The 22,241-nt window shown below is 40.4% G+C and overlaps 2 protein-coding genes and 1 long non-coding RNA gene across 4 annotated transcripts in view; 1 reads left to right on the forward strand and 2 right to left on the reverse strand.

Moving 5' to 3' along the window:
* Positions 1-1,338: 1,338 nt before the first annotated feature.
* Positions 1,339-20,173, reverse strand: LOC116705037 (uncharacterized). The gene is made up of 3 exons (XR_004335832.1): positions 19,892-20,173; positions 10,923-10,926; positions 1,339-1,349 (listed from the first exon to the last, which is right to left on the reverse strand). It is a non-coding gene; the product is annotated as an uncharacterized LOC116705037 (long non-coding RNA).
* Positions 7,944-10,902, reverse strand: c1d (C1D nuclear receptor corepressor). Its single transcript, XM_032540868.1, has 5 exons — positions 10,697-10,902; positions 10,230-10,371; positions 9,469-9,535; positions 8,799-8,854; positions 7,944-8,711 (listed from the first exon to the last, which is right to left on the reverse strand). The coding sequence occupies exons 2-5, from the start codon at positions 10,365-10,367 to the stop codon at positions 8,505-8,507; spliced, it is 468 nt and encodes a 155-aa protein (XP_032396759.1). The 5' UTR covers positions 10,368-10,371; positions 10,697-10,902; the 3' UTR covers positions 7,944-8,504.
* LOC116705032 (uncharacterized) overlaps positions 11,030-22,241 on the forward strand; it is an 11,342-nt gene continuing 130 nt past the window's right edge. Inside the window, exons 1-20 of one of the 2 annotated variants that reach the window (XM_032540863.1) lie at positions 11,030-11,284; positions 11,385-11,592; positions 11,789-11,955; positions 12,242-12,372; positions 12,727-12,893; positions 13,806-13,891; positions 14,246-14,326; positions 14,801-14,915; positions 15,501-15,676; positions 16,250-16,471; positions 16,865-17,067; positions 17,257-17,391; positions 17,813-17,950; positions 18,082-18,331; positions 18,468-18,669; positions 18,905-19,154; positions 19,512-19,639; positions 20,577-20,731; positions 21,075-21,297; positions 22,163-22,241. The exon at positions 22,163-22,241 is cut by the window's right edge and continues 130 nt beyond it. In XM_032540863.1, the coding sequence (XP_032396754.1) occupies positions 11,126-11,284; positions 11,385-11,592; positions 11,789-11,955; positions 12,242-12,372; positions 12,727-12,893; positions 13,806-13,891; positions 14,246-14,326; positions 14,801-14,915; positions 15,501-15,676; positions 16,250-16,471; positions 16,865-17,067; positions 17,257-17,391; positions 17,813-17,950; positions 18,082-18,331; positions 18,468-18,669; positions 18,905-19,154; positions 19,512-19,639; positions 20,577-20,731; positions 21,075-21,297; positions 22,163-22,241 (3,275 nt within the window). In that variant the 5' untranslated portion in view covers positions 11,030-11,125. The remainder of the gene's footprint in view (positions 11,285-11,384; positions 11,593-11,788; positions 11,956-12,241; positions 12,373-12,726; positions 12,894-13,805; positions 13,892-14,245; positions 14,327-14,800; positions 14,916-15,500; positions 15,677-16,249; positions 16,472-16,864; positions 17,068-17,256; positions 17,392-17,812; positions 17,951-18,081; positions 18,332-18,467; positions 18,670-18,904; positions 19,155-19,511; positions 19,640-20,576; positions 20,732-21,074; positions 21,298-22,162) is intronic. The other variant, XM_032540864.1, reaches the window with a different exon arrangement.

Below are 22,241 nucleotides of genomic sequence, written 5' to 3' on the forward strand. Positions count from 1 at the left end.
TTTCATTCAGAAAAAAAAACTTTTCTTGTGCCCTCAGCTAAACAACCCTAGAGGGAAGTTACAACCATAACAAATGGGTTTAAATTACAAGCATGCAGCAAATCCCCTCACAGTACGGTGCATTGCGGTTGTCATTCATCACACCACCGCAGCATAACGTGGGACATCCACAACAATTACTTCTGTCATTAAACTCCCTGTATTGTTGTCGTTTTCTCCTGTGATAAGGGTGATTACCGGCCAAGCGAGGGCTAATCTTCTCCAATCTGCTCTGCGGTAGGAGGAAAAGCAAACCTCAGCTTGCCACTCAAGCCTGACCAAAGAAAAAGGCCTGTACAGCGGTGTTAGACTGTCCCCCTGTGGCTGCTAGGAGGAACTTATGATCACACTTTGAACCTCCGCATGCTGTTGCACATAAGGCTGAATAAAGAGCCCTGCCTGGTATTCCTAAGCCATTTTAAAAGTCCTGTAGAAATAAAATAAAAATAAATAAATAAAACAATTTTAGTGACACTATTTCATGTGTTCAAGTTGTCTGCATAGAAATTAAATAATGCAGAATCCTGTTATCTCTGAGTGCTTTACCTTATTGGATCTTTGCTAATCACAGAGAATGAAGACAAAGAGATATTATTATTGTCCAAACTAATATTTTTTCCAGTTATAAGAAGACATTCAGCTTCGATTAACTGCCACAGATTGACCACACATGCTATTTTTTTAGTCACATTTAAAGGATAACGTTTATTTTTTACTCTCAACAGATCAGATTAAAAAAGACAGAAAAATGTCTGTAAATGGTTTCCCACTTCCCCAGCCTGTTCATTGCCTATTTACGGCTACTGAAGACATAAATATACAATAGACAACCAATACGTATAGGTTCTTTTTAAGGCTAAAGGATTTCCTGAAACAGCTGGGCACTTTAGTTTTTAGCAAACATTACTCAAACAGTTTGTTGGGGAGTCTCTTCAGCTATGGATTAATACATTTGATGCAGAGCAAGTATTTATGACAGCAGGAAGTGTGGGAGGGTTCGACTCAAAATAAACTGCACTGCATGTTCATGGTAATGAAGGGACATGTCACCCAGAGGAACGGTGTGGCTCTTTTTAATCGGTTTTGGACAACAATGGAGCTCTGTGGCGCAGAGGAGTGTTATATCAGGTTTTGGCCACACAGCACACAACAATAGAGTTTCTTATTGGTTTAGGTCTTTTAATTGGTTGACAAAGAAAAATACAAAATATTCTTAAATCTGAACACAGGAAGAACACTAACGTTGTCTCAGTTACGTCTGTGCATATTTGTTGCGACTTTCTTCCCCTTTTCAGTGATTGAAGATGACTCTTGTTTACTGATAGGTGAGTCATTAAAGTCTGCTCAATTGTTCGATGTGTGTAAAACAGGCAGGGGGATGATGATGATTTTGAACACAAGTTAAATTTAATAACACTGGTGTTTTGCTGAATTCCTTACAATTGGCTTTTTCTCAAGTTTAGTCAACGTCGTTGCTGTACATCATTTGGGATTATAGCAGCTGCAAATAGTCTTAAAGAGGATGTAAATATTTAGTAGCAGGACATATAATCCTTCCACTTCCCTTGCAGTTCAGTCGTGTACAGTAAATGGATACATGCTCTCACAAGCTCTTTTACTCTCTCAGGCTACATCATTCACATCATCGTAAAAGCGGAGACCCTTCATCACTTTACAGTACCCAGCGCTACCGTTAGCCCCAGGCTCTCACATCAAGGCCTACAGCCTTCCGCCCCACACTAGCTGTAAACCTGGCTCTGAATGTAAGAGGTAAGAGGGATGAGAGGGGTTATTGATGTGCTATAAACCCCATTGTCATATTGAGGGAGAAAGGAAACTAGGTGTGTGGCATGATAGGAGGCACTCTGGCTACCCATTCCAAGCAGGTGTGTCTCTTGCGAGGAAAACTGAGGAGAAACAGGAGATATTGACCATGAGCTTGTTTGTTTTGTTTGCCCAAGAGCCCGGTAAACTGCACTGAATTAGATTTGCAATTTGGACAAGCAGGTGAATATTTCCCAAATGAGTGAAAATGCTATTTCATTCACATCAACCACTAACCCTCTGTTCATGAGGAAATGTATCCATGAAAGCCCCACACACTATGCTATTCAATAATGACATTCATGATTTACATTTTTTTTTTATTGTGAATTGAAGTGATAACAAAACAAGTGAAGACAGTATTGATTCCGACAATTCAACTATATTGTTCTGGGATAAATGAGAAAGGGTACTTTACCTGGTGTAAAACCCACATAATAGCTTAAAATGCTTACATTTACACTGCAAACACATGGTCATTAAATCACGCTAATATCAGAGTGAAAGCTGTAGCAAATATCAATGTAGCCCTGCAACATCTGCAAATGAAGATACACGATCCTGGAACACATTAGACTGAGACTTTGCCTCGTTGGCAATACAATATCAAATGCTACAAGCTGCATGCAACCAAATCTATCCAAAGTATTCCTATAAACCTGCACACTGATACCATGACTCCAGCGTCAGCTACTGCATAGAGAGAAAATTGAGATTCAGACTTTTTTATGAGACCTGGCAGGCTGCCTTCCTCTCCTTCCCCAGCTGTTGAGTCTTCTTGATCCAACAGAAGAGACCAATTCCTATCTGCACGCCACTTCCGTCTTCTCCTCAACCTGCTGCAGCACACATATATATATATATCCACACACATACTGTACACACAACTCATCCTGCAGTGGTATGCGTACATACCTGTCATACATATGATATACGAACACACTCGTGCAATATACAAACCATACTCAGAAACAGAAACGCACATTCCATGACCTTGCCTGTGCGCACACACACACACACATACACACACACAGAACAGTCCTTAGGGCAATAATTTGTCATTTCGAGAGGAATTTTCAGTCATGCTCTTTATGCTGAGGGCTCAGACTTAAGGCATTCCTCTGAAAATTTATGTCTAAACAGCTGTGGTCTCATCCGCCTCTGTACGGACCTCGAAGACAACGCTGTCCCAGGAATTATGAGGGGGATCCAATCCATTACACACATCCAGTGAGCTCTTGAGTGTGCATAGATGCATGTGTAAGCCATTTTCTCTGTTTCCTTGTACGTCCATCAGCATGTGTTACGGTGAGTGTTTTTTTCTACTTTCAGTGTGCTTGCAGCTGCCTAACTCCCTCTGTGTGTGGGACTGTGTACATGTGCACGTAGGCTTGTGTGTTGAGGGCTCAGAGATGGTTTCGTGCTCAGCTCTTTGATGGCTGAGCATTTATCCTGCGGCTTTATGCATCGGAAGCCCATGGTTTAAAGGAGAAAAGCCCTGATTTCACATTGCAGCCATATGGAATTCTTAAAGTGAGGTGCACACCAGAGGTAAACACCGGGCCACAGTAATGGATGAGGTCTTCAAATGGCGGAGTCGGAGTGACATCATCATAAACCTGGTCTGCACATGGGAGAAAGAAGATGAATAATCTGTGATAAATATGGATGTTTCATTTTTTGAACTTTGTGTATCCATGAAAACGTAATTGAAAATATTTACACACATCTCTTCGGCAAAGTCGCACAATCACCAGTGCAACTTTGACTTGACTTTGAGAGAAAGGGTTTACTCACATTGATTCTCTTAGCTTCTCCCTACATTTGAACCTGTAACCCTCCACGCCCAAGCTTGGATCTCTAAAATGGTTTTGTGTTTTCATTCCTAGTAGTTCATTTAAGCATGACAGATGGAAGGCCAACCCTAACTCATTGAGTGAGCAACGTTTCTGTGCAGTTTTTTTCTTCTTCTCTGTAGATTAAACACACTGGCAGAAGGAGTAAGGTAATGTATGGATGGAAACTCAATAAAGTGTGATGATGATGTGATGTGTTTAGTGAGGAGGGTTCAAGGCCCCGCTCTGTGCATGTTTTCAGCATGGCGTCATTTTCTTATACTGCCAAACCCCACTGGGGTACAGTAGTGGGAGAGAGAGAAGTACAGAGTAAAAGGGAGAGAGCACTGACGACATTATGAAAGGTGCATTAGAGCTTTGTGTTCTTTCTGATGAGGACGCTGTCCAGGTACTGCTGCTTCCCTTTCTTTGACTAACTGTTGAGGATTTGAGAAATCCAAGAGTGAATGGGGGTCACTAAACTGCACTGAGGAGCAACACACAGCAGAAAGTCAACACAGATGGGTTACAATAATAGAAAAGGGGCAACACAATCTTGCTAATGTGTAAGATTGATCTTAACTTTTTGCAAATGTTCAGCATTCTTTTGAACAACATCACCGAGCCAAATCCCAATTACTGAACTTGGCGTGGAAGTGATGCTGACTCTGAGGGAAGGACAGTCACACCATCGTAAATGGTGAAGAAAACATCAAAACCATGAAAAAAGAGGGTGTTATAATTTCAAGGATGTGCTTTCTGAAAGCTAGAAACCTGTAATTGATTTTTCATATTTTCTTTCGATATTGAAGCCTTAAACCTGGCAGCCCAATGAGTTCCTTTTTTAAATATAAATTTACTTTATTTATTTGGCTTATTTATTGTTAATCTCATTTCAGTGTAGAAACCATGAATAATTAGTTTTCTTGCTTGAAAAACAACTCAATAACAGAATCTAAAGAGTTAAAAACAAGAAGAAGAAAAACCCAAGTTCCTGTCAGACACCCTGGTGGTCTGAGCTTCAGTCTTACCTGCCGACTCTTACAGACAGTAATTTGTCCTGGCGCTGGGAGGTGAGGGCTAAATAAAAGGAAAACATTGTTATCGTTATTAATCAGCGGCTCTGTCAGCGGGGCCAAGGCGAATAGAAAGTGGCACAAATGACTGCATGGAATTCGTGGTGTGTCAGACAGAATAAAGCTGCAATGTTCGTCATGCACTCACTCTGAATTTCACCCACTTATTCAAAGCAAAGCTTGTTCCAGCGGGCCTTGTAGTAAGCTGTCTTTCCCTCCGTAGTGGGTGATACACCTTAGGTTTGTAAATCATAAAACATCACTCAGATACAGGTTTAACTCCTATAAATATGCCCCCCCCCCCCCCCCCCCCCCAATTATTAAATAAAGAAGTACAAAGAAAAAGGAGTAGCTGTCCAAACATGAAAAATGAAACATGCAAGCTCCCAAGTTATTTTATGAATGCAACGTTTTTTTTCCACATATAAGGCCTTCATCAAGCCAAAACTTACCACAATGTTTCACTTCACAACATTTAAGCCAACATAGAGTAGAAGTCTTAGAAGTATTCTGAAAATAAAATGGGGATTTTGAACATTTAACACAACCCTCCCTCTACAGAGATGATCGAAAGCTCCGGAACATCTGCTAAATGGACCCATTGATGAGATTGTTCTCTGGTGTTTGCAAGGTCAATCATTAACGTTGAATCTCCAAATGTTGAGGTCTTTTCTTTGTTTAACTACAGTGTTGTGTTGCAAAATCCCAGGAATTCTCAAATGACTTTCCATTTCTACACAGAAACATTAGCCTGTCCTAAAAACATTGACTTCTTCCTGATTTGCTTAAGGAATGAATCAACACTTTGGTTTCCACTTCAAATGGGCAGAAAAACACTAAATGATATAGAGAGGGATAGATTGAGACATATATATTTTTGGATTATTCCTGTTACCCGATTCCCTGAATGTATCTGGTGGAAAGTTCTTTGAGGTTCTAGATGCTTTAGCATGTGCTGTGAATAAAGCACTCAAATGGCAATAATTACTTGTGAAGCCCATCTGTTTACAGCATCTACTTACTGACAACTTCACCTCAAATTACGTGATTTTCCCATGATGTGATGAACTCATTTGGTATTCCAAGCAGGTTAATGCAGTCTCTCGGCAGCGCACTTCATCCTTTTTAGACTGAAAAGGCTGCTTCATCTTGCCTGGGGAGGTCATTTGGTCTGATGCCTTTCACTCCATATATAATATAAACTTCCTCACCACAAGCTGTTCACAAACAGCATAAATAAACATCTACGGGACAAACCAGGGTTTGGACCATGTTAGGGCGCACAATTTCAACATGAGAGTTTGTTTGTTCAAATTTGCTCGCACAGTGACCTAACTCCTTTATACTGAGCACATGTGGGGAGAAGGGCATAGGAAGGCGAACAATAAGGGGGAGGGGGGGAGGGGAGGGATGGAAAAATCCACATTTTTCCAATATGCAGACGGGGCTGTTCATCAAGAAAGGTTTGACACGCGTCTTTGAACAGTAAGAAACAACTTGGTGGAAAAAGTAAAAGGATGGAGCAGGGTGGTTTTGGCTAAACAAATGTCATTTTTGGACGCTTGCTGCAGGGAGGATGAGAAAAAAGCAAGATGATGAAAAGAGTGAAAAGACACATTCCTGGGAGTCTAACTCACTGCCTCACTGTTTCCTGGGCTTGATTAGAGGGATGCAGTAAGTTGTGGGTACACTAAGATTAAGATCTCAGCTGTCCAAAGGGAATTACAAAAAGGAAGCAACATGGATGTCTTTATTAAATGTGACATTGTTTTTTTTTTAAAGGAAGTCTCATTGCAGCCTACGCTAACACTGTGCAGCCATGCAGCTACAGCCCCGTCTGTGATGGTTACCGAGGCCATTTTGTAGTAACTAGGTCACAGGTTTGACCCACACCAGGGCCGGGTTAAATGACTACCAGGAATTAAGTAATGCTCTGCTAATTTGTAGTAAGACACACACAAATTTAATTAGTTCATACAGGCAACCTCTATCATATCTACCAGTCAAAGGTTTGGACATCTATTCCATTCATTTGAATAATAAAGTGTCTAAACTTTTGACTGGTAACGTGGTATTTAGCAACTTTTTTCTATTAATTCTCTATATGTCTTATAGTTGATGTCACAACAGCTCTACAAGTAAAATAAAGAGATGAGCTGGTATTTTTAACAATATTTGCTGCTAATTTTATATGTAATATCAAACATGTGGCCATGAAAGAAAAAGTAAAAAATATAAATAATTTTCATTGAAGACTGTCAAGAAACACATACAGCACTGAAACAATAACATGTCGACTGGATGCTGAGACACTAATCACAGGTAATTAGTTTACACTGGGTGGAACACTGCCACCAGATATGCATGAAGGGTAATCAACAGCCAGAGGTGTGACAGGTGTAAGGGGAAAGCAAACAGCTTGTTACCTTGTCCGCGGTATTGTTTGATTAGGGTTTAACTGGAAGGCTGAGGGAAACTTAACTGAAAGAAAATGCACAGCGGAAATATAGTAGTGCTATGGTGAGCATGCCACCATTAAATAAATAGGTCACCACACTCAAAGATATTTAATGACATTGGTTTATTGGCAGCAGAGAGCACACATCCATACAAGTTCTCCCTTTCTTGCAACGCATTGGCTGTAATGTTTGGAGGTCTGATTAAAAGACTCTACATTAAACTTGGGAAGATATGTTAATAGAATGTGAACACCTCCACCTCATCACACAACCAGAATAGCCTTGCTCTCAAGAAAATTAGGATAGTACAAGTAGCATAATTTGGCCTCACTAACAGGTTTTTACTAATAAAACTAAAGATAGCTCTGGTGTATCCATGTGACCCAGTGAGCCATGAGTGTGACAATGTGTCAACATGTACAAAACCAGGAACCTTAAACTGAACCAGCCAAATGGAATTCAGCAATCAGTCATTTCCTTATTTACATCTGTGCTTTTCCTACTGTGACATGTCAAAATGTGAGCAAGGTCTACTGGAGCAAGTTGGAGGCTTGCATGAGAATTGTTTAACATAAAAGTCCAATTTGGTGCAATATGTACTGCTGCAACAACCAAACCAACCCCCACTGGGGATGCATAAAAGGTGTATTTTTTTTCAAATATATGTTTTGGTGAGTATTTTTATACAGTAGTCAATCCTAAAAGCAATACATTGCAAAAAAAGGTTTTTAATCAATTTTGACACATTGCACATGTGTAAAAACACCTCAAAACGACATGATTCATAGAATCATAGAAAAATACAGCGAAATTCTCATTTATCAGAAAAAAGGAATAAAACATTCCTAAATGACATTTCAATAACTGGATGGACCAGGATTTTACTCACTTTTCTTAATGAAATAAGACTTTTCAAGGTTATAGAATCCTGAGGAAGATTTACAACTCAATGGTGAAGTAACATTACAAAAAGTATTACAGACTCAAGTCTATTAAATTCTGGAGCAACAGAATGTTCAGAAAAACCTGGGATGGTGGATCGTAGACAGCAATCAGTCTTGTGTTTTGGTACATCCAGCAACATGAATGCTGCAATCTGACTGGTGAGCAAACCAGATGAACACCAATGTGCATTTTGTCGTATGTGTCATGTTGCCTTGTTTGATGCCCGTAACACAACTTGAGAAGCTGCCTTGTGAACAAAAAGTGTTTGTTATCCCCAAAGAGGTACAAAATGCAGTGGGACCAGACTGTACAGCTGCTCCTCTACTTCAGCTCTGCTTTGGACGCTTTGACTGCGGGGTGTCAGATTTTCTGTCTGCTGCATTCTTTGATGCTGCTTTTTTTCTAGAATCTTTTTCGTCGGCATTGTACAGAGCATTCCTGACAAAGCGTGCAGCAGCCCCCTTATCCAGACGGGCAGCTTTCTTCCTGTCAGTAATCTCCTTCACTTTGTTCATGTACGTCCTTATTCGCTCCTGAAAATCACAACGGTTAAAGAAGAATAAGAATATGCAAAGAGAGAAAGCCAAACGTCAAAGACAGCGCAGAGAAAACATACATACCAATTCCTGTTTGATTCCATGTTCTCTGGGATTTACACCTTGTGTAACCAAGTACACTGTAATCAAGAACAAAAGTAAGACATGTCCAGAAAAAGAATACTGACACCATCTGATTCAAAGCCAAGACAACTTCCAGAAAAAGATAAAACCTATATAAACAAAACTACTTATATATTTGTATCTCACAATTACTGTAATTTCCTCTCAAAATATTAGCCAAGAAATATGTGCAATCGTTGAAACCCAATCATGCTTTTTCATCGTTGTGTGTGTGAATGTATAAGTGGACAACTATGTGGGGGTACACAAACAAATAGTAGTAGAAGGCCATAATGGCATTCAGCTTGTTCACCGTGTTTCAGAAATCCTTTGGTTGGCAATATTATCCAAAATAAACAGAATTTGGTGAAATCTGGTGCATTTGCAGAGACAAATAAACATGTTTGTGCCCAAATAGAAACAGTGTACGCAGCTTTTTAGTTTACTTGTATACTGGAGACACATGTATGAGGCGTCAGAGAAACCCCCCGGTATAAAGTCAACCCCCAGGTAGGAAATAAACATGATTTACAGGACAGTATTGTAAGTTTTGTATGCTACTACCTGCCTTACATTTTTATTCCCCAAATGCACAAAGTAATCCAGAAAAGTAAATCCAGAAAATACTTACTCCAGAATAATGAATTAAGAGTGTAGGCAGACATCAGATCCAACTTGGCTTGGTCCAAAGGGTCCAGCTGTCAATAAACCAGATTTAGTTAAATTAGCACCAATTGTATAGACACAAAAATCCTTTACCTGCAAACATGTAATAGCCACAGTAAATAACAATCAAAATAGACAGCTGGGTACACCAAAGAATTGTATTGTATGAGATTATTGCATGTCTACCATGTAAAATGTTATTCTTCAAAGTAACTGGAAATGATCAGCCTCAGAATAGGTGTGAATGGTTGTTCGCCTAATTGTGCGTTAGCCTTGTGATAGACTGGTAACCTGTCCAGGGGTCTACTCTGCATCTAGCCCAATATGAGAGGCAGGCATCGACAGGCTGTATATGAATTATGGATGGAGCACAATATTTCCCAGTAATGTTTGGTCAAATGTAGGAACTTCGTTTCACAGATGAAAGTTACTTTGATGAGGTTACACATACATATATATATATATATATATATATATATATATATATATATAAAAAAAAATACATGTATATATATATTTTTTTTTATATGTTTGGATGTTTTGTTGCCAATCTGACGATCCGCCAGTGACGAAGGCTTTCTTTACAAGGGACATTTTACCTCGTCATAGAAGAAAATGAAACGGGTGTACCTAATAGCAACGAATGTTGACAAGTGACAATGACAGCGGTAAAAAATAAAAATAAAATAAAATAAAATAAAATAAAATAAAAGGTCTTCAGCCTACCTTTTGGAGCAGGTCATTCCTCGGCATCGACATCAACTTCTCCAACATGGTTTTGACAGAAGAAACTGAGGAGTCGAAACATTTGAGCTGTTCGTCTATCTCGTGAGGGTAGTCTTCGGTTCTGCTGTCCGCTGACATTTTCCTGTAAAATAATTATATACATACAATGTTGTTAAACTTTTCTGTAACATGTGTGTTTCATTAGACAGTAACAATAGCTACATTAGTGCTAAAAAACTCTCATTCAAAGTTGTAACGCCAATGTTAGCTAGCTAGGTAACGTTAGCTAGCTAGTAAGATAGCTTGCACATGGTGCTAATAGGAGAACGTTTAGCTACACGAACTTAAATAAAATGGCATATAATAAATGTTAAGCCACATTTATAACTGTATTGACAGCAATACAATGTAACTGAAAACGGAATCGGACCATATTTAAAGTTAGCAATTTCTTCGATTAACGTTACCTTTTAAGCACGCAACCACACGCTGTAGCCAACAGGTAGTGACGTTTAAAAACAACTTCTCGTCTTGTTCTGTAGCTAGCTACTCTACTGCCGTCTGCCGTTTGGAAGACCACATCAGCTACTACTAACTACAGATTTCACACATAACGCTAAGATTAATAAACTAACAACAGTTTGTTTAAGTTGTTTTTTATTAGTCTCCAAGCGGCTTTTCCTCAGAGAAAACTAGTCTAAGCTAATTTATCTGAAGGCAGCAAGTGTGTAAGGTACCATGGTAACCTGGGGCGTCATTTCGGTAAATGAAGCCGAGTGTGCTATACATTCATAGTGCTGGCATGCCAGGCAACAGTTTAAGTGCGTCTAAAACTTGGATTGAACACACCGTTGTAGCTGAACACAAGTAAACCATCCGTGAAAGAGCCTTCAGACATGGACAACTGTGATTTGGAGAAGCTTTCAGTCTCTGGTGGGACGCTCCATCCCGCCTTCTCACCACAAGTTATAGACTACAAAGTGACAGTGGAGAGCAACGTCAACAAAGTGATTCTGGACCTGAATACTAGTGACTGCGGGGCGACATACAGTATTGTGAGTAGCCTAATGTCCTACAAGTTGTGTGCACGTTTTCTCTTTTTAATCTAGTAAAACTAAACCTATAATGTAACCTCGTTTTTTAAAAATATTTCAGCTCTTTGGTGACGGTTCCAGCACCATTACACTGAATGTTGGGTTAAACCGAGTAGAAGTTGAAGTGGTAGCTGAGGATGGCACCACGAAGAAATACTGTGTGGAAATCACCAGGCTGTCTGCAAAGATTGCAGAACTCAGTAATCTGGTTTTGGAAGAAGTTATTCCACTTCAACCTGCATTTTGCACCAACATCTATGAATATAACAGTGAGTACATACTCCATGACACAATAGGCGGTCTACAAAGAGTTGTATACTGTATAGCCTATGTTTAGTCGTTATAGAAGTGTTACTGTATATTTTCTTTGTTATGATTATCGGTTGGTCAAATTTCCAAAAAACAATCCATTTTTGTATGGGTTTCTGATCTCTGTCACTCCCACTGTAAACTCCTTTTCTGCAGGTATTGTCCCCTTTCATTGTAATGCTGTGACCCTGCTTCCCAATGTGCCAGACAAAAACATCAAAGTTACAGTGAATCGAGAGGACAGCTCAAAACCAGTCCCTCTGAATTTTGGAGACACTGTGGTGGAGATCTCAGTCTGTTCAGCAGATGGCAGTAATTCACAGGTGGATGAGCCATGAGAAGAGGATGATTTTGTGTTTCATCACACTAAATTGTTGACAATATATTTCAAAACATCTTTCTATGCAGTGTACCTTATCCTTACCTAAAAGCCTACCTGTTAAGCTATAATAGTCTTAAATTTTAAAGCTTCACACACAGTTAGTGGTGCCATGTTTCTATATAATAGTATATAAGTCAGCTTTCAAGAGTAGATTTTGTTTGGATAATTTTAGGTTTCATAATGCTTTGCTGTTTCAAAGGCTCTAAACGTCCCTCTGGCTCTGTCAGGTGTACACAGTGTTGGTGACTCGAGAGTTAATCCCCATGGCTGTGACCTTCACTGATGAGAAGCAGCGGCTGGACTATGAATGTCCCGTATCTTTGACTGCTTTATATAGACCCATATCTATCAACCACAGGTGAGACCTGAATAGGAACACACTTAATATGAGAAAATGTTCCTCTTTTATCACATTCATAATATTATTTAACAGTGTTTTTCTTCTACCGTTAATGCAATAGTAAAATAAATTAAAGTAAATGACAACCAGTATCGGATGTACAATCCCAATAGTCATTGCTCAAACCCTAATATATAATACTTATAATTTAGGGCATCAATTGCTATTTTGTTACACTTGTGGTTAATTGGAGCCTTTTAAGTTCATGGTTTATGGTGCAGTACATCAGTAACTTAGACTATGTGCATACTACCTTCTATATTGGTTTAACAAAGGCCGCCAAGATCTAACTGGCTCCCTGTTGATTTGCAGTGAGCCAAAGCACATCTTCTCAAGGCCTTATATCGAGATGCTGGCACGAAGATCAAAAGTCGACCCACTTAGCGGTTGTCCTCTGGGAGACGGCTGGAAGGTTGTTGAACTGGACCTTGACAGACAGATGTCGGCTGCTCGGGTCAAGTGTTTCTTTACTTACAGAGGTAAAGTTTGGAGTCTTAGCTTCTCAAAGAGATGTTTCTAAAGCACAGCTGCAGTGGAGGTTTTTATTGGTCAAGTTAAAAGTCAGTGGGTAGAATAGTAGAACCACTATTATTTTTTGGGGAAAAAGTAAGTGGTGTAGAAGGAATGATAGATAGGTTATAGCTTGCTAACCTCCCAGGAGCATACATTCAGTCACATTGATCAAAGAATAAAAGATAACTTATCGCCATTTCATGGTTCCTCTCAGACCTCTACCTTTCTTGCCATTAATGTTGCTACACAGTCAACCTACACTCAGAGTAACTGAGTCTTTGACAGTTATTTCTACTGATATCTTATATAACTACATCGTTAATGTGCTAGATATACACTCTGGCTTACTTCTCAACAGTCCTGATTATACTCCCTGTACTATCATGTAACATGATGTCACTGTACACAGCTATCATGTTACTGGAATGAGGGGGATATTATTACTTAATTAAGACCTAATCTATCTAGATGTTGTAGGCTGCATTTTGTTTCAGCCCTCCTTTGAGCCCTGCTTAGTCAGAGAAGTAGTTCTGGACAACAAAGATCTCTCTCTGATTGTTTTTGTTTTTCTTGCAGAGGTCATTTCTGGGGAATTAAAAAGTGCACACCCAAACAACATAATAGACATGTTTACAACAGTAGTTATCTACTTTTGTTAAAAATAAATTTAAAAGAATTGAAAATCAATTCTGCAGAGTTTTTAATTAAACTGAACTCATTTTGTAGGAAAATAAATAAATAAACAAAAAAGACAATCACTAGTCACAAATGTGTCATGTAAGTGGTCTTTTCGGTTTCAGTAGTGGAGGACAACGCTACTATTCACTCCTAGTGTGTGATATATCGTGTCTTTGATGTGTGTGTTTTTTTAAACAAAGGATGTGACAGTGTGATGGAACTGTCTGAGCTGGGGTCACACTCTCTGGACTGTCCACACAAACCCACAGGGGACCTGGATGCAAAGGTCAGAATGAAAGATTAAACAGAGCTCTGCATTGCCAGAATCACTGCTATCGACCTTGACTCTGCTCATACTTTATTTAAAAGTCAGCCTTCACAGCGACTAAGTGCTGGTTTAACTTCAACAGTAAAAGGATCTCGTGTTTGTGTGTGTGGGGCTGACACAGTTAGCGAGTGTATAAAGGTTCTTTGAGAATGGGGTGCAGACGTGTGTCATGTTATTATACCTCAACTAACAAAGACGAACCCACGTTTATTATAGTAAATAGATTCACCAGGTCAGTCCATTTGAAAGCTTTGATCTTTTATTGATTCAATGTTATCAACACATCTCTCTTGTGCTCATGTTCATTTTCAGGATGTGACTGAGACTGATTTGTATAAGAAGCACTTTGCATCATCCAGTTGTTTGGAAATAGAGACTAAACACAGTTTGGAGGTAATACATGTATTTTACTTTGCATTATCAGTGTACACGTCTGAAATTAAACTGCATTGGACACACCACCTAAGACCCCCATAGGTAGACTCACCATTCATTTAACAAAAAGATGATTTTTTTAAGGGTTATTCAGCTTTATTTTCCCTTTATTTTTACAACTTATTCTCATCTTGCACAATATAAATCAAATGTACTTCCTTTACCTTAGTCATTCTGATTCTGTTATATACTCACAGATGTCATTGTGCTCCATATTGACACATAGTATAAAAAAACAACTTGTGGTAAATAAAGGTGGGTGAACTTTGACTTTTACTGATCAAATTGAAATCTGCATCATTTCTCCCCTTAAAAATTCCCATACTTATATAACTTATTTAATACCACTTACCAATATGAGGTAATATTTTGCTTTGCTGCTTGGCCTGCTGAAATGCATGGGTGGATAATTGTTATCTCTGTCTAATGCAGGTGCGTAACTGGGAGAAAAGACTACAAATGGCAGTGGGAGAAGACAATGTGGATAAATTGTGTGCCTTGGCCCAGGATAACACAAAACTCTACCGGCAACGCCTGCCAAAGCCAGGTAAGTAGAACTTTCCAAACCAAGAGTGAAGGATCAGAAATGAAAGGGAAGTCAAGTAATCTATCAAAGTATATTGGCAACTATTATCAATTGTAGCAGTGATAGACCTTATTTCCTCCCACTAAACTATCAGACAAACCCTCTGACTCCAACAACCTTTTACCCTTTTATACACTACACTAAGTATTGAGGGACGCATAGTATGTAAAAATAGAGATGAGAGTCTGATAAAACTCAGATTTTGATTAAGTTCTGAATTTTTTGTTTTGTTTTCTTTCTTTGTTGTGCTTCACCTTTATTTGATATACTTCCTGGTACCTAATCATGATGACCCACAGAAATGTATAAAAAGAAAGGGAAAAGAAAAAAGGAAACAGTGAGATGGATACCCTTTTATTTTTTTATTATTTAAAGTCAATCTAAACCCCAACCTGGTTTTACCTGTAGTACAATGCAGGAACTGAGGTCACTATGAAATGTTATTTAATGCAAATTATTTCACAAATAAATGCAAATACTCTGTGGTCTTGTTGTATGCTGTGTGCATATCATATAGCACAGTGTGTATTTCTCACATTTCCGCAGGGGATGTGTTGCAGTATGAGGATGGCCAGTCTCCTCTGCAAAGCCTGGAGCAGGCTGCTGTCCACTATGCATCAGCAATCCGACTCAGCTCCAGAGACGCCAGACTCCACTTCCTGCTGGGTCTCGTTCTGGAGGAGCAGCACTACGCTACAGAGATGTACGGCCTCCAGAGGAAGGTAGTGACACAAAATGTCCTGGGGGGAAAGCCAGCTCTTTCAGTAACAAATTGTGAAGTTTTGCTCAGATGACTAGCTGTAGCAAAACATGCATATTTTAATAGCTTCTCTATACCATTTTATTAAAAGACACTTTTTATTAAAAGTCTTTTAAGCACTGAAACTATTATACACATTGACACCTGGCAGGTACAAGGTACAATATATCCCCTAATCTGACTGAAATGGTGGTAATGCACCAAGCTCAAGGGCTTTCCCACCCACATTTGGCCAGCTACTCTTTTCCATGTCCTACCCACGCAAACACACCTGAAATGCCCTGACAAAAATCCATTCATACAACATTGAGGTCTAGGGAATTATACATCTGACAAAGCTTAAAGGAAATATAGAATTGTATTACCTGTGCATGTGCTCTTTCGTTTTAACAGCTCAACACTCTACCTTACATTTAGGAATGTTGATAATGAATTAAATTGTTGCTGAAAATGGTTCTTTCATTTGAGAGCAGTGAATTGTGCAGCTGAAAGCAACCCAACCTCTCGAAACATTTTTCATTTGTTTATTTTTCAGGTTGACAGAGACAGAGATGAATTAAGCGATGCCAAAGCAACAGCGCGTCAGGATGACATCCTGGCTGTGTGCAAGCTCCATGGTTTCCTTGGCACGCCCACGGTGGAGAACCAGCTGCAGGCCTTGGATAAAGAGTACCAGCAGCTTAAAGAACAGGGACAGTCCAGCAGAGGAGACTACGTTCAGACACTCTACATCTGGCTCTCCAAGAAATCTGGCAGGGTAACTGAGCCATAAGTTGTTTCTAAGTTTACTTCACTTGCTCTAATTTGGAGCACCATTGGCATACCTAAAAATTAAAAGTCAAAGAGGGACTTAGATAGATAAAGAGATAGAGAGATAGATAGAGAGATGGAGAGATAGATAGATGAGCAGCTCTGCTTTCTCATTATTTTGCAAAGTGAGTGGATTTTTAGAAAGCAGATTATCATTGCTAGATGCAGAAAATGTAACACTAGAAAGTGTCAAAGCTTACGGATACTTAAGTTATGGATTTTAATGTTACTTGTTGTGCAATGTAAGAGACTGCCATGACACATACTTAACAGCACCCACTAAAAAGTTACTCATCAATATATGGCAGATGAAATTGCACTCCCCCCCCTGTTGTTGCAGGATAGCGGTGCAGCCGTGCGGGATGAAGAGAGCTGTGTCCACCGGGCCCTGATGAAGTACCTGGATGCCTGGTCTCTGAGTCCTGACAGCTGGGAGTACAGCCTCCACATAGGAAGGCTTCTGCTGCTGCAGGGGAGGAGCAGGGAAGCCCTGCAGCACCTCCAGAGCGGCCTGGCACTGTGCCCGCTACACCCTGCTCTCAGGTCAGGTCATTTTTTGGTAGTAGAAGCAGAAGGTTTACTGTGTCAGTAGCTGTAATAGTAAAAATAATGGCCATCATTAAGTCATCAACTCCTACATGACAAATGATCATGTAGGGAAATTGTGTATTTACACAAGGCAGAGCTAGTTTTGTCTTCACCATGTTTCCTGTGTTGTGTTCATTTTCTCAGATTCTTCACAGGGCTGGCTCTGTTGCAGCAGGAGCAGAAAGCCTCTAAAGACACAGAAAAGGAGGCTGCTCTGTTCTTACAACAGGGACTGGAGCACTTTGTCAGCCTGCGCTGTAGCAAAAGGTTGACATTTGTGTGTGTGTGTGTGTGTGTGTGTGTGTGTGTGTGTGTGTGTGTGTGTGTGTGTGTGTGTGCGTGTGCGTGTGCGTGGTGGAGGTAGATGTATTCAGTAAGAGAGGGAGAGAGTGTATCAGTAATGTACCAGGATGTTCTGTTTAAGCCTGCAGGAGGGAAAACAGGATGGTGAAAAAAACCGTCAATGTCAGTATAGATTTGGGTTTCCACTGACCACCTTCCTTGTCAGTTAATGGAGAAAGTTTAAGAAAAATTCAGAGATCTGATTCCTTACTAGTTGAGAAATTAGCTGGTCACATTTTCGGATTTACAATCAAGGATTTCCCGCCTTGGATTAGTTTTGCTTGTATCTGTAAGTTGATCATGGTCATCACAGATGCTTTTTCTGTGCTGCTACTCTTTAACATGTTTCTGTCTACAGCTGGATGGAGCAGGATCCATCAGCCCCTCTGTCCAGCATCAGTACACAGTTCCTGCGAGGCCTTCTCACTCTGGGCCAGCTGCAACAGAGAAACACACTATCTGAGAAGGCCTTGAGTGCAGAGGAGGTCTATCACATGTATGTTACAAACCAGTAGTTTTGTTTAAGTCAGAAATTGACAGATATTACCTTTTTCCCCTGTGTTTGAGCCAGTTTAATAAGTGCATGAAATCCCTGTGTCTGCTTGTCTCTGTGCTGTAATTCTTCAGTGTAGCAGTGCTGACTGCCCAGAGTGTGAGTCAGTGTGTGTGTCGTGGTGAGATAATGGGGCAACTGGAGTGGGTGCTCCTGGATGCTCAATTTGCCCTGCTGCAGAGGCTGATTGAGCAGGGTGAGCATCAGGCCAAGGTGGGCATCGAGAGGCAGTCCCTGGTGGCAAAGAGATGCCAGGCCCTCACAGCCCTCATACGCCTAACCTCTATCGCACCCTGTCAGGAGCTGCTGGACATGCAGGAGAGGGTAAGAGCGTTCAGTTAGGCATGGGAAATTAGTTTACTGCTTTGGTAGCTTGTTCATTTATTGACTCTGTCCTGTCCTAGTGTGACAGAGACATCTCACTTGTACCTTCTGCTTAACTCCCCTGCACTGTGTACAGGCATGCCAGCTGGCAGTGGTGACCACACCGCGGGACAGCCATGCCCTGTGTCTCTTGGGTCTGGTACAGCTGGCTCAATATGACAACAATCCAAATTCCGACAGGTCAGAGGAAGCCATAACAGATGCCTGCCTTAGCTTCCAGGCCAGCATTGAGCTGGAGCCCAAGACTCAGAGCGGAGAGCCACCTAAACAGCTGAGCAGTGAGTCTGCACAGTGGACTGTCTGGGATTTTCACTTACAATCCCAGCTGGCTAGCAGAGAATTACATAGTCTTACATTTATGTGAAAAATGAATGCAGGACCCTTATGGCAAATCTGGCTATATATAATATGGATACCTGAGATACTTCCAATTGATACATGTATTACATTTACAACAACAGTTATGATAGAGATGAACTCCACAGCCACATTATCCATCCCCTGTTTGCTCAGAACAAAAGTGGTGGCAGGACCGGCAGGAGGCTGAAAACAAGAAAGCTGCCAAGCAGGCCATCACTCAGCCGGCAGGAGTGAAGGGGCCCTCTGACGCTGCTGTGGCCAAAAGAGGAGCTATGCGGGGCAGGGGAGGACCTGGTCAAGGACGGATGGCAGCAGCTGTAACCAAAGCTCCTGCTCTTACCCCCTCTGCCCCCATCAGGGGAGGGAAAGCTGCACAGCCTCCAGCCAAAACCCCTGCAGCCAGGTGAGTCATGCTGGCTGGCTGCAAGCATTTGACCATGTGGCCGATCTGTTATGTGGTTGTCTGTGGATTGTTTGTTTACATTTATTTATTCATGGATGATTTCCTGTGGATGCTTACTTTTTGCAGTTCTATCCTGCTTGATATTCATGTTACCTTCCCTGGAACATGTTTTCAATTTTAATCCTTGTAGGTGCTCTATGAAGAGTGGATTATGTGAATTAAGGAAGCATTAACAGGTCTTGAGTTTAAGGACCACACACAAATATGTAAAAAATACAAGTCCCGACTGTACATTTAGTAGTTCTGTTGTGTACTGTATGTGTATTCAGTTACGGAGCAGTATGTTCTCTTTTACAGGGGAAAAGCTGGAACAGCAGTAAAGCCAGATAGATTGATTAAACCTTCCAACAATGGTACACAGTCCCAGCTCCCTGCCAACAAGTCTAAACAGGACTGTTGCCCCGACACTGCTGAGACAGCAGAGGGTAAGGCATGACAAAAGCATTGACAGTGACATTCATAAATCTTTCTTCCCCAAGGTCTTAGATTTTCATGATTCGGGGGAAGAAAATGTCATATATGGTGATTTACTATATATTACCATGTATTTAATGCCCAATTTAAATGATAACTGTTCAAATGTAGATGATGTGTCACGTTGCATCATCACATCACATCAACACTTTCTCAGGTGCAGTAACTTTTCTTCACACCTTTTTTGGCAAGAACATGTAAACATTAAAGGGGCGCTATACAGTTTGGGCCATTTCTTTGCTGTTTTCTCGGTTTTTGCCGCAGGTGTCTCTATAGAGCGCCCCCTACAGCTTTGGAATAGATATTTGGCAGCTCCTGCGTTTACTTGTGTCCGACTCCTCCCTCGGTCAGTCTGCCATTTCCTCTTCCTCTTTTCCTCCAAAAATGCTTTCCTAGCTTTCAGCTTCTTTTTTGCTGACTCAGCCATGACATTAGGGAGAATAACTCCATTGCTACCTTGTTAGCCAGTTCTTAAATGGGCGTATGTGTGCAGTGCCGTGAAGCAATTTGTTACATTGCGAGACCTGAGATCCGGCGATACTTCCTGACCCTTAGGCTGGCGACTTGCCGGCCAAAAGTTACAACAGTGGATTTCCGCTCACAGGCGCCAGGGGAAGGCGAGATGACCACCCTTCAACTCAAAATAAGTCATATAACCATTCCAATGACTCTGAAACTGTTCAGTTAAAATAAATTAAGCTAAAGAAAACAAACTGTATAGTCCCCCTTTAAACAGGTCAAGTATAAAATACTAAATATTTCTGTTTCACTTTGAACAACAATTGTATCATTAAAAAAAAACAAATGTGACCAACAGCAGTCACTTTTAGCCTCTTTATCCTCCCAGTATTCTCAAAGGAGTAAGTTACACTTCCTGTGTGTATTCAGAGCCCGCTGTGGTGGACAAAGTGAACGTGTCCAGTCCGGTGAACCGCAGGTCTCATATCTCCCGGCTCGGTCTGGCCCGTGCCCTCTCCCGCTCTGCAGACACCCAGGCCCAGGCACGGCAGCTCTACCAAGAGGTCATCTCCATGGCACCAGGGGTCAGTTGTTGTCTGCTACGTTTAGATGTCAGGCATTCACCTAATGCTTTTACAATGCAAATTACAATGGTCTTGTTATAAAATACTTCTACACCAAGCCTCCACTCTTGGTGTATAAATCCAGTGGAATGGTAGGTCTATGATTGGCCACAGACAGAGTATACAATAAACATTTCAGTCATAACAGAGAGAAGAAATTATATTTCAATGGGGATGTCTTTATGTCTTTTTGCAAAAGTTGCAATAAAAGTAGTTATTCATAGAGATTTACAAGCAGTTGGCGGATGCCTGGTGTTGATGTAATCCAGATACGATGTGGTTGATTAGTTTTCTGACTGTCTAGGTCCATGATGCCTACATTGAGCTTGTGCAGCTGCTGGAGCCTTCAGACCCTCAGGCTGCAGTGGAGGTGTACTGCAGATTCCCTCTGAAGTCTGTGGACCAGCAAAGCTTCGATGATGCCTTCATCACAGGAGAGATCGTCCGCATGCTGATGACGTTGGAGCTGTACGACCACCCGCAGCTGGGCCCCAGCCTCGTGGCATACGGCAAAGTCATGGGCCTAAGTGATTACTTTTGCTATTGTTATACATACTGTAGACATAGTAATATTAGTCTTGGAAGAAGTCAAAACTCAGCAGTAGTAGAAGTGTTATAAAACCTCTTTTTTAGCAGGAAAGAGGGTGTTAAAGTTTAAGAAAATGGGTACTTAGTTACAGAATAGTTAGTTAACGGTAGTAGTTATCCATTTATGACAAAGCTGAATAGAATCTGCTAAAATAATGTAGTATTTGCGGATTGCACATTGATTGCCTGCCACAATAAATACTTTAAAATACTTAAGTAAAAAAATCAAACAGTGGTATTTTTTAAGCTATGCGACAAACCCCACCCATCTTGAATGCCAGGCCCATTTAAACAAACATTGCACTTAATATTTATTTGCAAACCATGATTTACAGATTAGTTACCTTGACTATATTTAACAAATGCATTGTTTAAATTGGATATTGAAATCATGCAGCCAGGCCGATGTGACATGCCATGTTGTGCTATTTATAGATTTGTATCACACTTGACTTTGTAATGGCCAAATAATAACTTATTTGTAGAGCACCTTTACAAACTACAAAGTGCTTTAACAGAAGAAGAAAAAACAAATACACATACCTACAAATACATAACATAAGATAGGTCAGCTCTAAAGGACAGAAAAAAAGAAACCAATCAGGTTAATCTTGTGTAATTATGTTCACTACATTAATAGTACAAGTCTCACGTAATGTTTAATTTAGAAATCTAATAAAGCACAAAATTAGAACTTACCTCAAACAATGCAACACATTTTAAAATGAAACTTAATGTCTTAAAGTATTTGTGTCTTTGTGACTGCAGTAATGTTGATGTAGTAATCTGTGTTTGTGTCTGCAGGTTGCATAGACAAATACATCGACATCTTGGATGGGAAGTGTATGACCAAGCTGCTGAAGAGTGTCTATGCAAGGATCCA

The sequence above is a fragment of the Etheostoma spectabile genome, chromosome 17 (genome assembly GCF_008692095.1).
Source record: "Etheostoma spectabile isolate EspeVRDwgs_2016 chromosome 17, UIUC_Espe_1.0, whole genome shotgun sequence".
Lineage (NCBI taxonomy): Eukaryota > Metazoa > Chordata > Actinopteri > Perciformes > Percidae > Etheostoma > Etheostoma spectabile.